We start from the raw sequence: 17,983 nt of genomic DNA, 5'->3' as shown, positions 1-17,983 counted from the left end.
TAATATCACATGAGCACAACATATTTAACCATTGCAATGTATCTAGCCGACGTCAAATAAATGTGTTTTATATGTGCCTGATATTCATATTTTCAAACAATATTATAAATTGTGATGAGTCCAAATTTGCCGCCACTGTATTGGTAAATTAAAAGATATTGAGCTTTGTAGGATTCGCAAATGGAGACAAACTACCCGCATAGATACTTTGACCATGTCCAATTAGTGCCTCCCCACTGCACCTCCGATGTATTACGCCAATTTTACACTGCACTTTTTCCATTTTAGCCCAATCCAAAGGTTAACATAAGATGCACGACCTTGGTTAGTTTAAACACACTCAACATAAACAGGTGAAGGTTGAAGGCACATAACACAAGTCCATCTGGTGCCGTGTCACAATATGCGATTGTTGTTATGCTGAGGCCATACGGGAGATTAGCTGAGCGGATAAGTGAAATGTCAGAGTCTGAGGCGGACCACTGCGCTTCTATATTTGCATAACACATGGAATAATACGCAGCACACACGCCTCGGATGTGCTCGGTGCGGACCTGTACGTGCACGACACAGAATACCACCAGAATGACAATGATGCAGCCGTTCAGACAGACTCACGTACGGAAGCATCTCTCTGCCACCAGGAAGAAAAAAAGAAAAATCTTTTCTTTTTTCAAATATATATAAACTTGAAAATAACTTTTCAAAATTAAATGCTAAGTCAGCTTAAAGATAAACAAAGTCAATGTAATTACATTTAGCTGACAATTTAATTATGTTTGATGAATGTTTGAAGGACACCATTAGTTTCACAGTTTTTCATAATTTGACTTAAAGGGCATATGACAGGTTTTCATGTTTTTTCTGGTTATTACTTTGTTTAGTTCAGGGGTGTCAAACATCCGGCCCGCGGGCCGGATCCGGCCCGTCAAATGTTTTAATCCGGCCCGCCGAACACATTGAATTAATATTAAAAAAAAAAAAAAAAAAAAACGCAGTTACTTCCGTAACCGTTGTTAGCGCTAAAACTACACGTCCCACAATGCCGCTGGTGGCCGCCCCTCCCCCGCGCGGCTCTTCACTGCCCTGTGTATGACACATGACTGTGCCCACACTATTGTGACTGTGAACACAAACACAATGACCTAATTTGAGTCTCTACATGAATCATTTGTCACTAAGATCAGCTTAAACTATGAAAATAGCGAGCTCATGTTGAGTTTGAGCAGAAACATGTCTGTGATACATTTCATTTCATAAATCACATCAAAAGTCCATGTTCCTGTTCCTGCTGCTGCATGAATATGGACTCAGTCTTTCAACTGCTGCACATTTGTGGAACAGTCTCCACAACTATTACTAGGCTGTAAAAAAGCTATTTATTTCTTATGTTTTTTTATTGTTTTATGTTTTACGTTATGTTCGCCCCGCGACCCAGCATGAGCGTTGAAATTCGGCCCGCGGCCCAAAATGAGTTTGACACCCCTGGTTTAGTTGGATGGTAGCTAAAGGACATATTTATCATAATTTATATCAGTCAAGTGGAAGTTTTGGAAATAAAAGTTTATGGGAAAAATGTGGGATGAGTTCTGAAAAATAATCACTTATCTATGTCAATGCTGCTCACATTTTATTCAAAAACAGATACTTTTTTCACTTGTTGAGCACATTTTCTGACAGTTTAAACATTCATTTAAGAAAAGAAAGGTGATTTCATATATTTTATTTTCAACCCATAACTATTGTGTACATTTGACTAGCTTTTTGCCATTGCTTACAATATCGTTGCTAGGTTACAGTTATGGAATTACCTCTACGTTTGTCACATCTGCTGCTCATGTCCAACCAGGAAGTAAAATGATAAACGGGGAAACTAGTCAAGATTGTTTTATTTTAGTTAATTCTTACATATCATCATACAGGACACTAGAGATATTCAAAAATGAGCAATGGTAAATAAAATTAAAATAAATATTAATGCAGATTCTGCTTGGAATCCTTCACTCCATTAATCAGGTTCTACGTAAATTTTTCTTTTGAATATTCATAAAAATGCTGTAAAATGTTCACATTGATTGGTCCAGGTTTGAACATGATTAAGTGCTGATGTAGACATTGTTTAATCTTGTCCTAGTCCTATTTATATTCTGGTTGAGTCCAGATTTACTAAATTAAGTCCCATTTTAGTCCATTTACTTTTCCACTTATCTCATACTTTTGACTTTGTTTATACATTTTTCAATATACATTTCCCCCCCGGTGGGGTGAATGGACTTCCGTACTCCTGTGCTTTCAAACCATCCATGATCCAAACCTGCAACAGCCCCACATTACGCCCCTTATAACTGTTAATCAGTGTTAGTTAGATTTATAGGGTTTTATTTCCCTGCGAAGTCTCACCTGCTCGTCAAACGTGATGGTTAGCTGAAGCTTTAGTCTCATTGGCCCGTGATTGGAGTTTGACCTTTATGTTTCTTCTTTATCTAAATGTTTGTTTGTTTCAGGCAGGGTGCAGGGGAGGGGCTAGGTGTCAGGGGGAGGGGCCTGGATGCGTTATCATTGTCATTTAGGGTGTGCTCTTACTACCATGCAGCAGTGGGCGAGGAGAGCTGCCAGTGCATGCACCGACACAACACTGTCACAAACAGACAAAAGAATGTTTCCAAACATCACAAAGAAGGAATATTAGGAATTCTGTTTAAATCTGTCCTATTCTGTGGTTTGTCTGAGTGCTACGCAAAAACGGGTGGGATTGGCACATGCACTCTTCCTGGTGGCCGGGGAGATAGAATGATATAGATTTATTTTTGTCATATACTGCTATGCAAATGTAGTATTTTGAAGGTGTGACTGCATTATACTGTATACATGTTCCTGCCTGTGGCTAGTGAAAGAGGCAAGACCCAACCTACCATTGGTTGATTAGTAACAGACTCTTGGGGACATGAGTGGGATGGGGCGGGGCTAAAGCTCTGCAGTAAACTTATTGTGGCTTTCAAGAATAACATTGTATTATATGAGTTTCATGAGTGGTTGGCCCTCTATTCATTATATATTTCAATAAGTATTTAGATGTATAGTGCGTTCCAGGCAATTAGTAACTGGGAATTATCCCACCTCTGGCATGAAACATTGCCCTGGTTTAGCATTATTATTGTTGTCTACATTTGGGTTAATTCTGCTGCAAACGTACTGAGGTCCGAACTTATTAAGTTCAAGTGAAATAGTCTTTAACATTAACTTTATGATCAGTTTAATATAATTCAATCTTTATTTATGTTCTTATTTACTTATTCATGTTGAAGGGTGTTGGCTTTCACATAAGATATACTATGATCAAATCTATTTTCCTTTAAACAGATCAGTGCGATGTTTTCTCGTGTCATGGCATGAGAAAACATTGCACTGGTCTGTTAAACGAAACGAGATTTGATAATGACCTTGGATATCCAAATGAACCTCTCTGAAGTAAGATGCTAGATTAGTTTTTATGTAATCTGTTGCAAAATAGGGGCTGTGCTTGGGGCTTAGAAGGACTAAGAAGCAAACGGGAGAGCGGAGGAGCAGTCGTCAGGTTTGGGTTCATGTTCAGGTTTGATTTGAGTGGTCTGAGCGACAGAGAGCCAGAACATGCAGGCAGGAGGAGGAAAGATGGACAGATGGAGAGGAGGAGGATGTCCGCAGCAGATCCTCATTCAGGGGAGGGATTTACTTGGTTGCAAGCGGGACTGTTGCACTGCGGCCTCAGCGGCTGCTATGGCGATGCCGGCGTCCTCCAGGTGAGCCTGAGTCACGCTGCTCTTGCTCTGGGACCGCGAGGGGCCGTGGGAGAGTAGCTGGCCCTCAGACGAGGACTTGGAGCTGCCCGGGCTGCTGTGAGACTTCTCCAGAGGCAGCATCTGCATGTCTGACAAGAAGAGACAAGAAGTTAGTATGTCTATTTGTTATCATGAAGGAAAGGAAGCAAAGGTCATTTTTCCAGAACAAGAACAGAGCTAGTCCCTATTTCATTTCCTCAACGGCAGAAGTGTGTTGAACCTATTTTTGTGAAGAAAGTTGGAAGGTGCATTACAAAGCTCAACAACCACTGCACAAATGATTAAACACAGAAGGCACTCAAATTCAGGTTTGCAATCTGCCGTTCACCGTCACCTTAAAGCCACAAGCCACTTGTTTGAAGACACTGAGGGGCAGATTTTAAGCAGAATAAGTGGTTTGAACAAGGTGTGAAGGAGGCCATTTTTGTGAAAAAAGAGAATCTCTGTCTTTGAACAAAAATGGTGTTGAAGTCACTGCTCCTCAGAGGACTCCTGATGTCATAGTCCATTTCGTCCACATACACATAAAGCGCCTATTCCAAATTTTAATTTAGATTCTTTTTGAATGATGAGGTGAGCCAAAGCTCCATGCACGTGCACTTTCTCCTCCCTTCCTCTTTCTCTCTTGGTGAGATTTGTGCATTAACTAAATATTGGCAATGTTTTTGTATCAGTTTTTCCCAATGATAAATAACCAATATTAACCTGTGTGGGCTTCACATGGAGCCTATTCGAGGGGAGAGAGCCGTGCAGATGCATGGAAACTCTCTGTCTCGCCTGATACTAGTTTCCCTTTGGAATGAGTTCTCTGATGCACCCGCTGCACAACTGACCCGCACACAGAGCACAGCACCATGGACAAGGACTGACCCGCACACAGAGCACAGCACCATGGACAAGGACTGACCCGCACACAGAGCACAGCACCGTGGACAAGGACTGACCCGCACACAGAGCACAGCACCATGGACAAAGACTGACCCGCACACAGAACGCAGCACCGTGGACAAGGACTGACCCGCACACAGAGCACAGCACCATGGACAAGGACTGACCCGCACACAGAGCACAGCGCCATAGACAAGGACTGACCCACACGCCGTGGACAAGGACTGACCCGCACACAGAGCACAGAGTTATGGACAAGGACTGACCCACACGCCGTGGACAAGGACTGACCCGCACACAGAGCACAGCACCGTGGACAAGGACTGACCCGCACACAGAGCACAGCACCGTGGACAAGGACTGACCCGCACACAGAGCACAGCACCGTGGACAAGGACTGACCCGCACACAGAGCACAGCGCCATGGACAAGGACTGACCCGCACACAGAGCACAGCACCGTGGACAAGGACTGACCCCCACACAGAGCACAGCACCATGGACAAGGACTGACCCGCACACAGAGCACAGCACCGTGGACAAGGACTGACCCACACGCAGAACGCAGCGCCGTGGACAAGGACTGACCCGCACACAGAGCACAGCACCATGGACAAGGACTGACCCGCACACAGAGCACAGCACCATAGACAAGGACTGACCCACACGCCGTGGACAAGGACTGACCCGCACACAGAGCACAGAGTTATGGACAAGGACTGACCCACACGCCGTGGACAAGGACTGACCCGCACACAGAGCACAGCACCGTGGACAAGGACTGACCCGCACACAGAGCACAGCGCCATGGACAAGGACTGACCCGCACACAGAGCACAGCACCATGGACAAGGACTGACCCACACGCCGTGGACAAGGACTGACCCGCACACAGAGCACAGCACATGGTCATGTGATCTTAACCTTGGCCTACCTCTAACTCCCTGCCTGTACACGGCGTGGCTAAATGTAACCATGAGAACAAACCAGAGAAAACTTCAAATGCACTATTATTGGCCCCCATGTTTGTTGGACCTTTTGAATTCCAAGATGTTCACGTCTTTTTGACAAAACCGTTTTGTCACTATGTAAACCATGAGAAAAAAACACCTTTATCTTCGTGCAGCAGATCAAGAGCTTTGTTCAAATATTCGGAGCCTCATTCTTTGACCTTTGAGCCTTCATTTTCAGCCCAACTCCTGAAAGTCCTGACAAGGGAAGATCAGAGGAGTGAGGGAGATGGTAACATCTGCATATCAGAGCAGACAGGTCAGACTGTGATGACTGACTGAAGCAGATAAGCCTTGGAACATTAGGCCGGGGTCCTTTGGGTGCTCTGTGGCAGATGACATTTATACGAGGCCTAATTATAGCTGTCAAAATAAGAAGGTGTTTTTTTTGCTTAACATCTCCATGGCAACTGAGCTGACTTTCCTCGAGAGCTGCAGATTCAAATTTTCCCAGAAGGTACTATGGACTCGTTCCCAGAATGTTCCTCAGAATGGCGTTTTTTGCATTTATTGAATTAGAGGTGTTTTTATTACAAAAAAATACCTCCAAAATCATGATCATGCTTATCTCCATGGCACTAGTTTAATTCCATAACATTGGACTTTTTTAAAATTTTAAGTATGAGAAGGCCATTCCACCTTGAGAAGGCTTCTCATCTGAAGCTAAGCAGGGTTAGGCCTGGTTAGTACTTGGATGTGAGACCACTGGGAAAACAAGGTGCCACAGGGGGCAGCAGAGGTTCCAGTGAAAATTGTCATTGTGTCCTTAGGCCAGACACTTCACCCTCATTGCCTAGTGAATCTGGTGAAGTCATGAGTGTTGGTGGTGGGAGGTCCCGGGCAGCTGTGGCTGCAGTATAGTAGCTGACAACCACCAGGTATTGAATGAATGAATAATGCACCGTGAGGTGTTTTCGAGTGTCCTAATAAATGCTATATAAATGCATAATTATAATGTTATAATCGATTATAACTGTTGGATTTTCCCCAGAAAACGAAGCCGGACTCATATTTTTTGCACTCGTGTCATTCCCAGTTTGTCCTGAGTGCATCAGTATTAGGAAATAGAGGAACAATTTTTCAAAAAATGTGCCTGTATGTTTACACAATAATGCTACAAATAATTTTATATCCAGGATGAATACAACTTGTATCTGCAAATATTGGTTATCGACCAAAATAGCAAGACAAGTATAAGATATTGCCTCAAAAAGACCATATCAAACCTTTCCTTCCTCTTTTCTAACTGATCACTATCAACCAATCACAGCCTGCGACCTTTGCCACTTTTCGGACTTTAAGCTACTTTTTTCCCACGCGTTGAACCCTGCATCTAATTTATATATTTACTAGCAAACGGCCACCGGGAGGCACTCTAGCAGGAAGCGCAAGCGTGTGTCAGACTCATATTCCTGGAATTAGTCTAATGAGGAAGTGAATCTAGACGCGGAGCGCAGACATGCAGTAAATTTTGTTAGCGCGGCTTTTATTCACGAGCACTGTATATCCTGAAAAGTACGGTAAATACACGCTCTTCCTTGTCTTGCTCCAGTGTCTAGGTCTGAAATTCCCCCTTAAAAAAATCCACAGTTCTCACCTTTCATCGCATTGATTATCTGCAGAGGTCTAAGCGTTTATACCTTCAATAATTCATTCCATTCAATGCATCTCACTCATTTCTCGGTTTCTCCAGGTTAAAATCAGGACCGACTGGCAGAGTGGTTAACTCTTCTGCAGTGAACCAAAAATCCCAGGATGTTGGCTCAGTGAGAGTAACAGCTGGAGTAGCATCTGTGAGCCCTTCGCTTGTTAACAGGGCTTTTCTCAAGGTGCTGTGCTTTTCACCTACACTCCAGCCAGATGGAGACATGAGCGCCAAAGGGAGGGGATGGGGATAGTCTGTCAGAAGAGGCAGATTGAATTATTTTATTTATGTAATTAGTTTTATTTATTTATATGTGTTTTTTTTATTTATTTATATGTGTTTTTTATTTATTGTATTTATTTTATTTATTCATGTATGACAAGTTAGACTACACATTTCACTAAAACATAGTAAACATGATCATATTTAAGACTGTACCAAAAATGTTGTATGTAGATAGAGGTAATTCCACAACTACCGGTATTACCTAGCAACCATACTGTAAACAAGAGCCAAAATCCATATAAATTACACAGCAGTTGTGATATGACAAATGAAAATTCCCGATTTATTTTGTTAAATGATTCTTTTAAGCCAGAAAAATGTGTCCCTTGTGGATAAATTCCTTGTATTTTCTATAGAACGTGGCTTATTGATGACTGTTTAGAACTCAGCTCCATTTCCTGGAATGCTCACACATTTTTGCCACTTAAGGCCGCAGTTATTTTATTACTTGGTTTACGGATTTTTAAATGAAATATATTGCACAGGCGGACGGAATATAAATATAAATATAATTTCAATTTCAAAAGATGTTTTCTTCCGGGTTTGCCCAAAACGCACCGCGGGAGGAGAGAGGGGGGAGACGTGGCGCGCAGGAGCGTGTAACAGTGGATTTAGCGTGTTTTAGACAGACAGAACTGAGGCTTAAGTATGCACCCTCCCCCACCCACCCAGTCACGGCAAAATGCGCTGAAGAAAATGTGGTAAACAAGTTTAAAATGTGTATTTGCGATACAAAGGCGCGCAGCAGACAGAGAGACGGGCGCGCGCTCTCCCCGGGACCGCGCGCAGGGACAGACACTTCCACAGGAGTTTGGCGAGAAATTGCTTCACGCGCTCTTGTCTTTTCACTTAATACCGCATTTTACATTTAATTTAATGCTATTTTGCTTTGTCGGCGGTACTATATTTTGTTTCTTTATAATAATTAATTTTATTTATATTGTATAAATGAATAATCTAAGTGCGGCGGATCCGTAAACCAAGTAATAAAATAACTAAGGCCTAACCGATGTAAAACTATGATATATGAACATTTCCAGAAGGGACTATCCCAACAAACAAAGAGTCATGATTCGGAAAACATGAAAACCTGTCCTATGCACTTTAATCAGGAAAGTCCCATTGTGAGGACGCATCTCTGTAATTACTCTTGCACCAAACACTTTTCACACAAGTACTTTCTTGAACCACTGCTTTGTACTTCTACCTGAGTAATGGTATTAGTATTGGTTGAATGGAGTACATGACGTTGTACCTTTAGCTGGGTCGGGGAAGATTCCGTGGCTGCGACTCTTGATGACAGAGTTTTTGGGCGAGTCGCGAGTCCCGTCCCCCTGCCCGGAGCTGTGACCTAGGTGCGTGTTCCCGTGTCCCATCCCGGGCCCTAACATGTGGCCCTGCTCCGACCCTGACGCTGCTCCTCCGGATCCCGGAGGCCCCTGGGCTGCGTGGTGGGCCCGGCTGTGCTCGATGCTCTCGCTCTGCTCCTTCAGAGGCAGCCAGCGCGGGATGTTGTCCAGCTGGGACGTGTTGGACAGGTCGATCAGCACCTGGAGGGCAAGCAAACAAACGAGTCAGTCAGTTTGACAAAAATCCATTCAAGGATCGAACCTTAAAGGAGACATATTAGGCTAAATCAACTTTAATGAGTTTTTAGCCTCAAAGACCCCATGGACACATCTGGAGAGGTCCGTGTGTCCTCAGGTCCCCGCGTCATGTAACAGCATCTTCGATTAGATACAAATGCCAATGTTTCACAAAAGAGCCTGAAGAAACCCTGAGTTTAAGAGTTTGAATTTAACAGAGGACAGAAGACTTTATCAATGGATGACAGAAAAGAGGATTCACCATGGCAACGGTAAACCAGAGGAGGCCGCCGTCTTAAAGTGCATATGACAGGTTTTTACGATTTACTTTATTTGGTGCATTTATACCTGTTGTAAATATAAATCACAGTTTTACACCAATTGAGTAGGTATTTGTGGAGAAGAAAATTACAGGAAGTGACATCACACAAGGACACTCAGTTTATGCAGAATTTACACAAAATAAACTGCTTTTATGACATTCTAAACATAATTCAACAGAATGAAGGCGCTCTCATTATATATATCATTACTATTACAAACAGGAAGTGAAATTATAAACCTAAAAAATAGCTTTTCTGGGATAATTAAAATAATAATAATTTTTAGCTTAATTTTAAATATATAAAGCATGACAGCATTTTTTCGGTTGTCACAGAGTCACTCTCAGTCTCGTGTTGTGGAGCTGTTATTAGACTCCAGTCCCAGTTATTCAGACCTGATTTTAGACGTAATCTAGTAAAGTAAACTTCTTTCTTTCTTTCTTAATACATTTGCAAAGAATTCCAACAACCTCTTTCATTCATTCATTCATTCAAGTCATTATGTTTGTAGAATGTTCAGTGTGATTACATTCTGGACGCACAGGTTTTCTTCTGATAATATCCACAGGAAACATGTCCAACTTCTTCACTTCTGTTGCTACTTTTCATGTCCATTTTAGAGACTCCTGAGTGAGTTAGCATCACTGGACCACAACTTTGAACTGTTTTCGTCAGCTAATGGTCAAATAATTAACCAAGTCCGCTAATTAACCAAGTCCGGAAACACGACAGCCAAAATTAAAACACAAATACATTGTGCTCTATATTTATTATAGATTATAACAGTGTTTTTGTAAATGAATAGAGTACATTTGCTTCAGAGTGGTGCAGTGTGACTCAGGACAGACAGTCGTGTACAGTAAACTATCCATAACTTTCTAAATCTCTCACTCGTGGGAAAGTCGTCCCCAGCTTTAGAGGCACAGAGAGTCATGTGACCTTTGTGGATAGTCCCAGTGAGATTTAGAATCTCCTGGCCCCAGAGAGGAGGAGCCTATTGTACATGTTTTTAAGGGCAGGGAAACCAGAGCACCCGTAGGAAACCTGCTCAGACACAGAGAGAACATGCAAACTCCACACCCCACACCCCCGGGAGTCGAGCCCAGCACCTTATTTCTCTGAGCCGAGAGGGCTGTTTCCTGGATAATGCATCGTAATGATTAGATATGATGATGTTCTAGGCTTCGTTCACACTGAGGCCCTGGACTGGACTGTGAGGCCCAATTCAGATTTTTTTTGTTTAAACAAGATTTTTATATTGGCTCATTCACATGACAAAAAAATGAGATTGCCGTTTGTGTCCGGTGTGAACGAAATGCAGCTCGATGTGTTCCGCGCACAAAAGAACACAACGTTACGAGCAGCACAGTGTGTTTACGGAAGTAGAAAAGGCACGTTGCCCAGCCGCGTGGGCCACGGCCGCTCCTTTTATTAATGTCCTTCTCTAAATTTCGCACAAAGGCTTTTTATTTCTGCTGTCATTGCAGCCAGGAGAGCTTAATCCCTCGCTCGACCAACTCATCACAATCTCCTCAAATACCGCCCGATAACGGATGAACCCTCTATTTTTGCCTGAAGTGATTTGTTGCCCTGTATATTGATTCACAAACTTCTATCTTCCACTGATAGTTTTCGGCTCCTTCGTCTGCCATTTCTCTCCACTTTGTCTCAGAATTGGGACATTTATAACGGAACTGTCGCCTATTGATGACGTTTAGGTCGGATGAACGGGACCTGAGCGTTCAGACTGAAGTCACATTCTAAAAGTACGGATACATATCGGATTTATTTTCACATACGAAAGTGGCCTGGGTCGCAGCTGAAAAAAATTGATGTGTGCTATTCACACTATCCTGTGGAAATCAGATACAGGTCACATATTATGGGCCAACAATCGTATTTGACCTGCAGTGTGAACGTGGCCTAAATCTACTCACTTCTCCCAGGAAGTCGTTGGAGGATGATCGGTCGTAGTCCCACACTGTCACCTCCAGAGTCTTCTTTTTCAACTGAAAAGGAAGAAACAAAAAAAAGTTTAACATGTTTATTATTATTGACTTGAAATACAGCAGCAAAGCAGTCTGTATAATCAAGCCAGGTTGAGGGTCTTGTCTCCATGGAGATGTGTTTGACTGGATTGTTTCCATGGACATAAACATAGAAGACATATACCTGAGTAGACATGGCATTCTACGCTTACTCAGCAACTCGGCCAGTCAGAGAAGATTTGAGGGACTTAAGAGCCATTGTGTTTCTTTTAAAAGTTATGAATAATCAAGCTTGTTTTATGTTTTATACTTTATAAAACAGACTGTGACCTAGACATAAAAACAACTATTATTTTGAATAAATTATATGAGTAAAGTGGCAGTAACTAGTTTAGCATTAGAGACGGGCAGTGGTTGGACTCTGAGGATGTCCAGGGAGGTCCTTAAGACTGACCCACACCCACAAAACACATGATTAACAGGAGATGACCTCAGAGCAGCTGTAATAATCCACGACCACGCCCCTGTGCCCACTGTGCTCACCGCTGACCACTGCACACAACACTATATAGATATGTACATAGGGAGTTTATGGAGCTCTGATAAGAAGAAGTAGAAGAACAACCCTCGGGACGAACACATTTACTATTTACTACTATTTTCCTACTATGGAAAGATCACACATTCATTTTACTTCTACTGGAGTAATATAATTTTGAAGTACTCTATGTTGCAAATATTTAATGACTTGCTTATTGACAATTGCACCTTCAAATATTACATTTTTTTTTGGTCTATTCTCTGGAAATGCGATTGCGTTTTCTCGGTCCTGATGCATTTAGAGTGCATTATGCCACATTTCTGGTGGAAGGTCTGCCACGTGCTGGTCTCCATAGCGATGGTTTAACTTTGCCTGCAATGTTCCAAAGTCATACCTGCATTAGACATAATTTGTTTCCATGGAGACAAGCAGGCAAGACAAATGAGAGGACATGGCGTTTGCTGCTGATGCTTTCGATCACTCCCAGTCCCCTGCTATTTTCCCCTATAGCCGTTAGCATTAGCCTTTAGCGTTAGTCCGATTACGTTACGAATAATCCCGAGGGTTTGAGCTGGCCCAACCTATTAAGCAAAATTAAGCACCTATTAGGTTGAAGCCTTGTTAAAAGACACTGTTGAGTATTTAAACAAAATAGTATTTTATGTTGGATAAGAATTAGCATATAAAACTAGCATCTGAGTTTAAGGCTAACTAACTTTAAGTATTTTTGTGTTTCTGGTAAAAATCTAATGACACTAAACGTCCTTTTTTACATGTTATTGGTGAGGAGAGCAGATACATTACATAAATATCATGAACTAAAAAAAATAACATGTTTTTGTCCTGTAACTGCAATACGTTTAATGCAATATGTTGGAACATTACCAGCAAAGCGATAACAGGAAACCGACGCCCACCAGAAACGTTTCAAAATGAACCTTTAATCTGATCTAATCTTTCTGTACTTTATACTCTTGTTAAGCAATGATTTGGGTTGAATTTGGAGTTGAATACATATTTCACAGTATCAATACTCTCCCACTTGAGTACATTTCCATTACTCTTCCACAAAACGTTCTGAACACGTCGTTCGTCTTTACCTGCTCCAAGTGAATGTTCTTGTAGATGACCGTCTGGTTCCACTCGGGGTTCACGGTCTTCTGGGCGTACTTGGTTCTGCGTTTGTTGTCGGCGCTGATAAAACAAACAGTTACGTCCCAGTTATTTCGGCTCCTGAAAGCATCCGGTCGCTTTTGGGACTGTGATGTTTGAATCGCAGCAGGATCATGTGCACGTGACAGATGCTCGTGGATGTGACTGTGAACACGGTGCCAAAGAAACCCATGTGTGGAATGTGCCATGTTCCTTCTCATACCATGCACTGCCAAACACATCTGCACAAGCTCAAAGCACCTGAGTTCAGAGTATTGAAGTCTGAAGTCTGTTATATGGTGTTTTGTTTGTATTTTTAAAGCAAAAAGTCTGCGTTTTGTAGTCGTTATGGGCAGGATTTCTTATTGTGCTCCCCTGTTTCCTTCTGCTGTATAAACATGGCCTCATATTGAATACTTTTGCCATTACCTTTGTAGGTTTAAAGCTGGGCTACCTGATTTTCACCCCCTAAAACCAGAAGTGTGTAATTAAATTGGTGTAAATGTTTTTTTTATGATTTGTGTGCTGTCATGTCTTTCCCTTTGCCCCTTTACCTGGTTAAATAAAGGTTAATAAATACATAAACATGTGTGTAACTCTTCTCTGGTATATCACAAACCCTCTGGCATAGTTAATATCCATGTGTATTCAGTTTCGGGGGCCGTGCCCGGCTTTAGAAAAGTTTTTTTTTTACTTTTGGCTTTTACTTTTGTGTTCTCCTCTCTATCCTGAAACTTGGAAAACACTATATTTACTCTTTTACAAAAGGACCCAAGCTTTAAGACAAAAATATATGGTAGAGACATTTCCTATAATTTATTATGTTTAATTCTGATTGCATTTGTCATCTTTCTTTATTTTTCAGATTTTTTAAATGTATTTAGTGAAACAAACAAACAAACAAACAAACAAACGCAACCATGGATTAAAGCATGTCTAACAATCTTATTTCAACATATTATTTTCTCTTTTTCTCTTATGATTTTCTCCACAATATTTTTTTGTCATATCTCCCAGCTCCACACTTTGCCCAGCTTCCCAATGTGCCCCATGGCAGCTGTGGCTACACTATCCCCTGAGAATTAATGAAAAATGGTGGACTCTAACACTTTGTGAAATTAAGCATCAGTTAATTGATATGCCATTTATATTATATATAAGAAGAAAATAAAAATCCAAATTCTTTCAAGTACATTTCAGCTTGTGTAGATGACAGTTCTTGCAGTGGCGCTAAAAGTGCAATGTATGGATGTGAGCGTTGCAGCGGATCGACAAATGACAAGAACCAAAAAAAAAAAAAAAAGAAGAACAATGGAATAAAAAAAAAAAGACTTTGGAGCAGACTCTTTGAATGGAAATCATAACAAGCACAGCAACACCAACGGAAAAGGCCAAAAGCACCACGCTACCTTGCATTCTGGACAACCATGACTTGTCTGAGGGAGTCCAGAAGAGGAGGAGGAGGAGGAGGAGGAGGGCACACACAAACCAACCAGGAGAAAGCAAAACACAAAAACAACAGTCAGAGAAGTAGAGGATCGTCAAGGGGAGAAAAGGGCTGAGAGCTGAGACAAACAGTGTTCTCTTCTGGCTTCTGCTTTTTGGATTAGGTTTGGTTTAATCCTAGTTTAGATGTGGTTTAGGACTTTGTTTAGACCTGGTTTACAGTGTATATTCCCTAGCCTGACAAACCAGTCCTTCTTTCTATAGAAATGTAAGGATAATATCAAACCGAGGGAGTTTTCAACGTTCAATAAAACGGATTCGGGACATAACAGTGTGATGAATTGTTCCACAGGTCTTTTGTTAAATATTTTGTTCATATTGTTTTGGCTAACATAGATCATTTCTATGGACATTTGCACGCTAGTACACAAGCTGCTGCAAATATTTAAGATTTTGCTAAAAATGGTCGCTTGTGTATTCTGGATGTGATTCTCTCCACATGTCAGTCTCATCAGAATTTGCAGAGGTAGGATGGAGTTTCAGACCAAACATTTATATAGAAAAAGCTTGTGGTCTTGGCTGGCCAGGCAAGTACTATTTTTACCTGGCTTAGCCCTAAATTGGACATGTCCTGGTATAGCCCTGATTAAGGATATTTAGGAAATATGTTCATATTTGCACAAAAGTAACATTATTGGGACTGAACTGGGACTTAAACTGTACTAAACCAGGACTAGAGAGTAGAAAACCATTTAATTCTGTTGACTAAAATATTTCCTTATAATTTTTGTCAAAGTCATATTTTTATTAAAACTAAATTAAAAGTTAATAAAAACTAACCATACAGACTGAAACTATGGCTAAAATGACATTCAAGTACATCATTTTGTCAACTAAAACAACTAATATACATGTCTGTACATTAAACCTGTCCAAGGAAATGTTCTGAGTTAAAATAGAGATATTCATGAGTTTGTATGCACCATGATGAGGACTTATGACCATTCAGAATACATTTTGTGTACATGTACAGTTCTGGACCTGGATCCTATGCAGAGCAACTGATTTTTACTATAACCAAGAGATTTTGTTTTTAAAAACGTTCGATATATACAACCAAGGACGTATTTTGGCTGCAACATTGGGGGGTTTAATGGCTAATAGACTAATAATCATTCTACATTTTAGTCTAATGGGTTCATTGTGGGAGATTAATCATCCATCAGATAGTCCATATAAAAGCTGTTCAGATACAGCTGTTCAGCAGAAGTTCATCCGTGGCCAAAACCAGTGGTGCTCACGAGGTTGAGCCTGGGACTGGAGCGTAGAGCTCAGGCTGAAACGTCTCTACTGAAGAGATCTGTGACGCTGAGTTTGAATGTGTTTGAGTTGAATCCTGCTTCTCTGAGGTTCATTACATAAGATATAAGTGTCGAGCCGTGACACATCCTCAGAGGGACGGCCTTCTCTGGCCACCAGGAGGCAGGACATTGGTACACATATACTTACGAGGCAATGTTTGGATTACTGCCTATTCTAAATGTAAGTTATATTATATTAATAAAACCATATAAATGCATTTGGCTGTGATGACAATAGACAACTTCATCACTCTGAAACCCATGGATATATTTTGGTGACTAAAACTAGTTTAGTCGACTGAATTAGAATTACATTTTCAGGTGGACTAAACTAATAAGAATTAGAGGCTAATCTAAAGACGTTTGAAGATAGAAATGCGCTACATAAATCTGACCATTTAAATGTGACTGTTTGAAAAAAAAGATTTTCAAAATGAAAAGTGGTCAGGAGGACTAACCCGGACAGGGCCAAACCAAGTCAACACGAGTTTCTAGTTCTATTGGTTCTTTCTGGCTGCTTTAGTGGGTTGTTCCTGTTGCAGACGTGAGGCGCTCAGAGGAAAGGATCCAGAGCCAATCAATAATCTTTTCAGGCCTGATTACAGCTCTAGAGAAATGCGTCTGACACCAGTCCAAAAACATTGCTGTGATCGCCGGCCGCCAGAGGGAGGATAAATAATTCAGCCTTTGGTAATGTAGCAGCGCGGCATGCTCACTGTACTGCTAATAAAGCACTAGGCTGACATGCCATTACCGACAACTGGTTTGGATCTGGTTTAGTCCGGGTTTTGCCGTGGTTTAATCCTGGACTTTGTTTGGTTTTGATTTAAATCTGATGGACATAGAAATTAGACTCTATTTAGTCTGTGTTTAATCCTGATTTAGTCCTCTTAGTTCAGTCATCGCTTTGACATAGTTTAGTCTTGTTTGGGACCCCATTAAAGGACACGTATTATGCATTGTCTGTATAGTTATTGGCCTTTAAACATGTTTCCCACATCAGGAATTGAGTTAGAGCTCTATCTACTGACTGCAGAGAGACTTATATAAGGGAGATAAACAAACCTAGCCTTCCTCCGACATGCTAATGTTCGTGATTTGAGCAGCAGAAATGCTCGGAACGAGTCTAATCTATGGACAGTACAAGAGACTCTTCCTATGACATCACAAATCTGGACCATTCGCAACATTCAAGTTTTTTCTGAGGCTCAGAAGGAGAAGATTTACTAAACAGGGTTAATGAAACAAGTGTAAACTCCAGGTGTATTTGATGAGGGAAAGAACATGGTTAAAACTAAAATGAAAAGGAATTTTGCATAATATATATCCTTTGAGTCCTGATTCGGTTCTATTTAGTCTATTCTAGTCCTGGTATGGTCTTGATCTAGGCCTAGTCTAGTCCCAATCCGGATGTTGTAAACCTAAACCTGGTGCATTGCTCTTAAGACCTGTAGACCTGTTTTTTTTTGTTATTTTTATGGTCATTTTGTTGTAATTTTCTGTAAATTTGGGCTCCTTTTTGGTCATGGTTTAATCTGAAGTCGAATCTTGTTTTGTGCAACTTCATACAGTCTTATTCCTTGTTCAACTTTTGTCTGTTCAGCTAAATTGAAGTCCTTCGTTAGTCCTGGTTTAATCTGAGCTTAGACTTTGTGCTGCTTCTTATGGTCTTAATACATATTTAGCTTTTGCCAGTTCAGACCATCTTTTTCCCTGGTTTTATCTTGGTTTAGACCTGATTTAGACCTTTGTTATGCTGTCTCTTACTAGCTTTGTGTCCGCTCAGGCATGGTTTAGTCCTTTTTTTTTTTTCAAACTTTGCATAATACCAAACTCAATTCTGTGGATGTGATCGACCTCTGGGGGGCGTGGGCTCATACTCTGGCACTCAGAAGCAGAGATCAGGCTGGCCTCTGGGCCTAATCTCATGAGGAGGTCTGA

General features: G+C 41.3%; 1 protein-coding gene across 1 annotated transcript in view; it reads right to left on the bottom strand.

Moving 5' to 3' along the window:
- Positions 1-17,983, bottom strand: part of pclob (piccolo presynaptic cytomatrix protein b) — a 135,947-nt gene that overhangs the window by 11,742 nt on the left and 106,222 nt on the right. Inside the window, exons 32-36 of the mRNA XM_072434450.1 lie at positions 14,645-14,671; positions 13,184-13,277; positions 11,492-11,563; positions 8,901-9,195; positions 3,713-3,907 (exon numbers count right to left, since the gene is read on the bottom strand). Coding sequence (XP_072290551.1) covers positions 3,713-3,907; positions 8,901-9,195; positions 11,492-11,563; positions 13,184-13,277; positions 14,645-14,671 — 683 coding nt within the window. The remainder of the gene's footprint in view (positions 1-3,712; positions 3,908-8,900; positions 9,196-11,491; positions 11,564-13,183; positions 13,278-14,644; positions 14,672-17,983) is intronic.

This window comes from Eucyclogobius newberryi, unplaced genomic scaffold (genome assembly GCF_026437365.1).
Source record: "Eucyclogobius newberryi isolate DKJ021-1_F unplaced genomic scaffold, fEucNew1.0.hap1 SCAF_7, whole genome shotgun sequence".
Lineage (NCBI taxonomy): Eukaryota > Metazoa > Chordata > Actinopteri > Gobiiformes > Gobiidae > Eucyclogobius > Eucyclogobius newberryi.
Note: the sequence above shows the minus strand (reverse complement) of the source record. Positions and strands in the feature narration are given on the sequence as shown.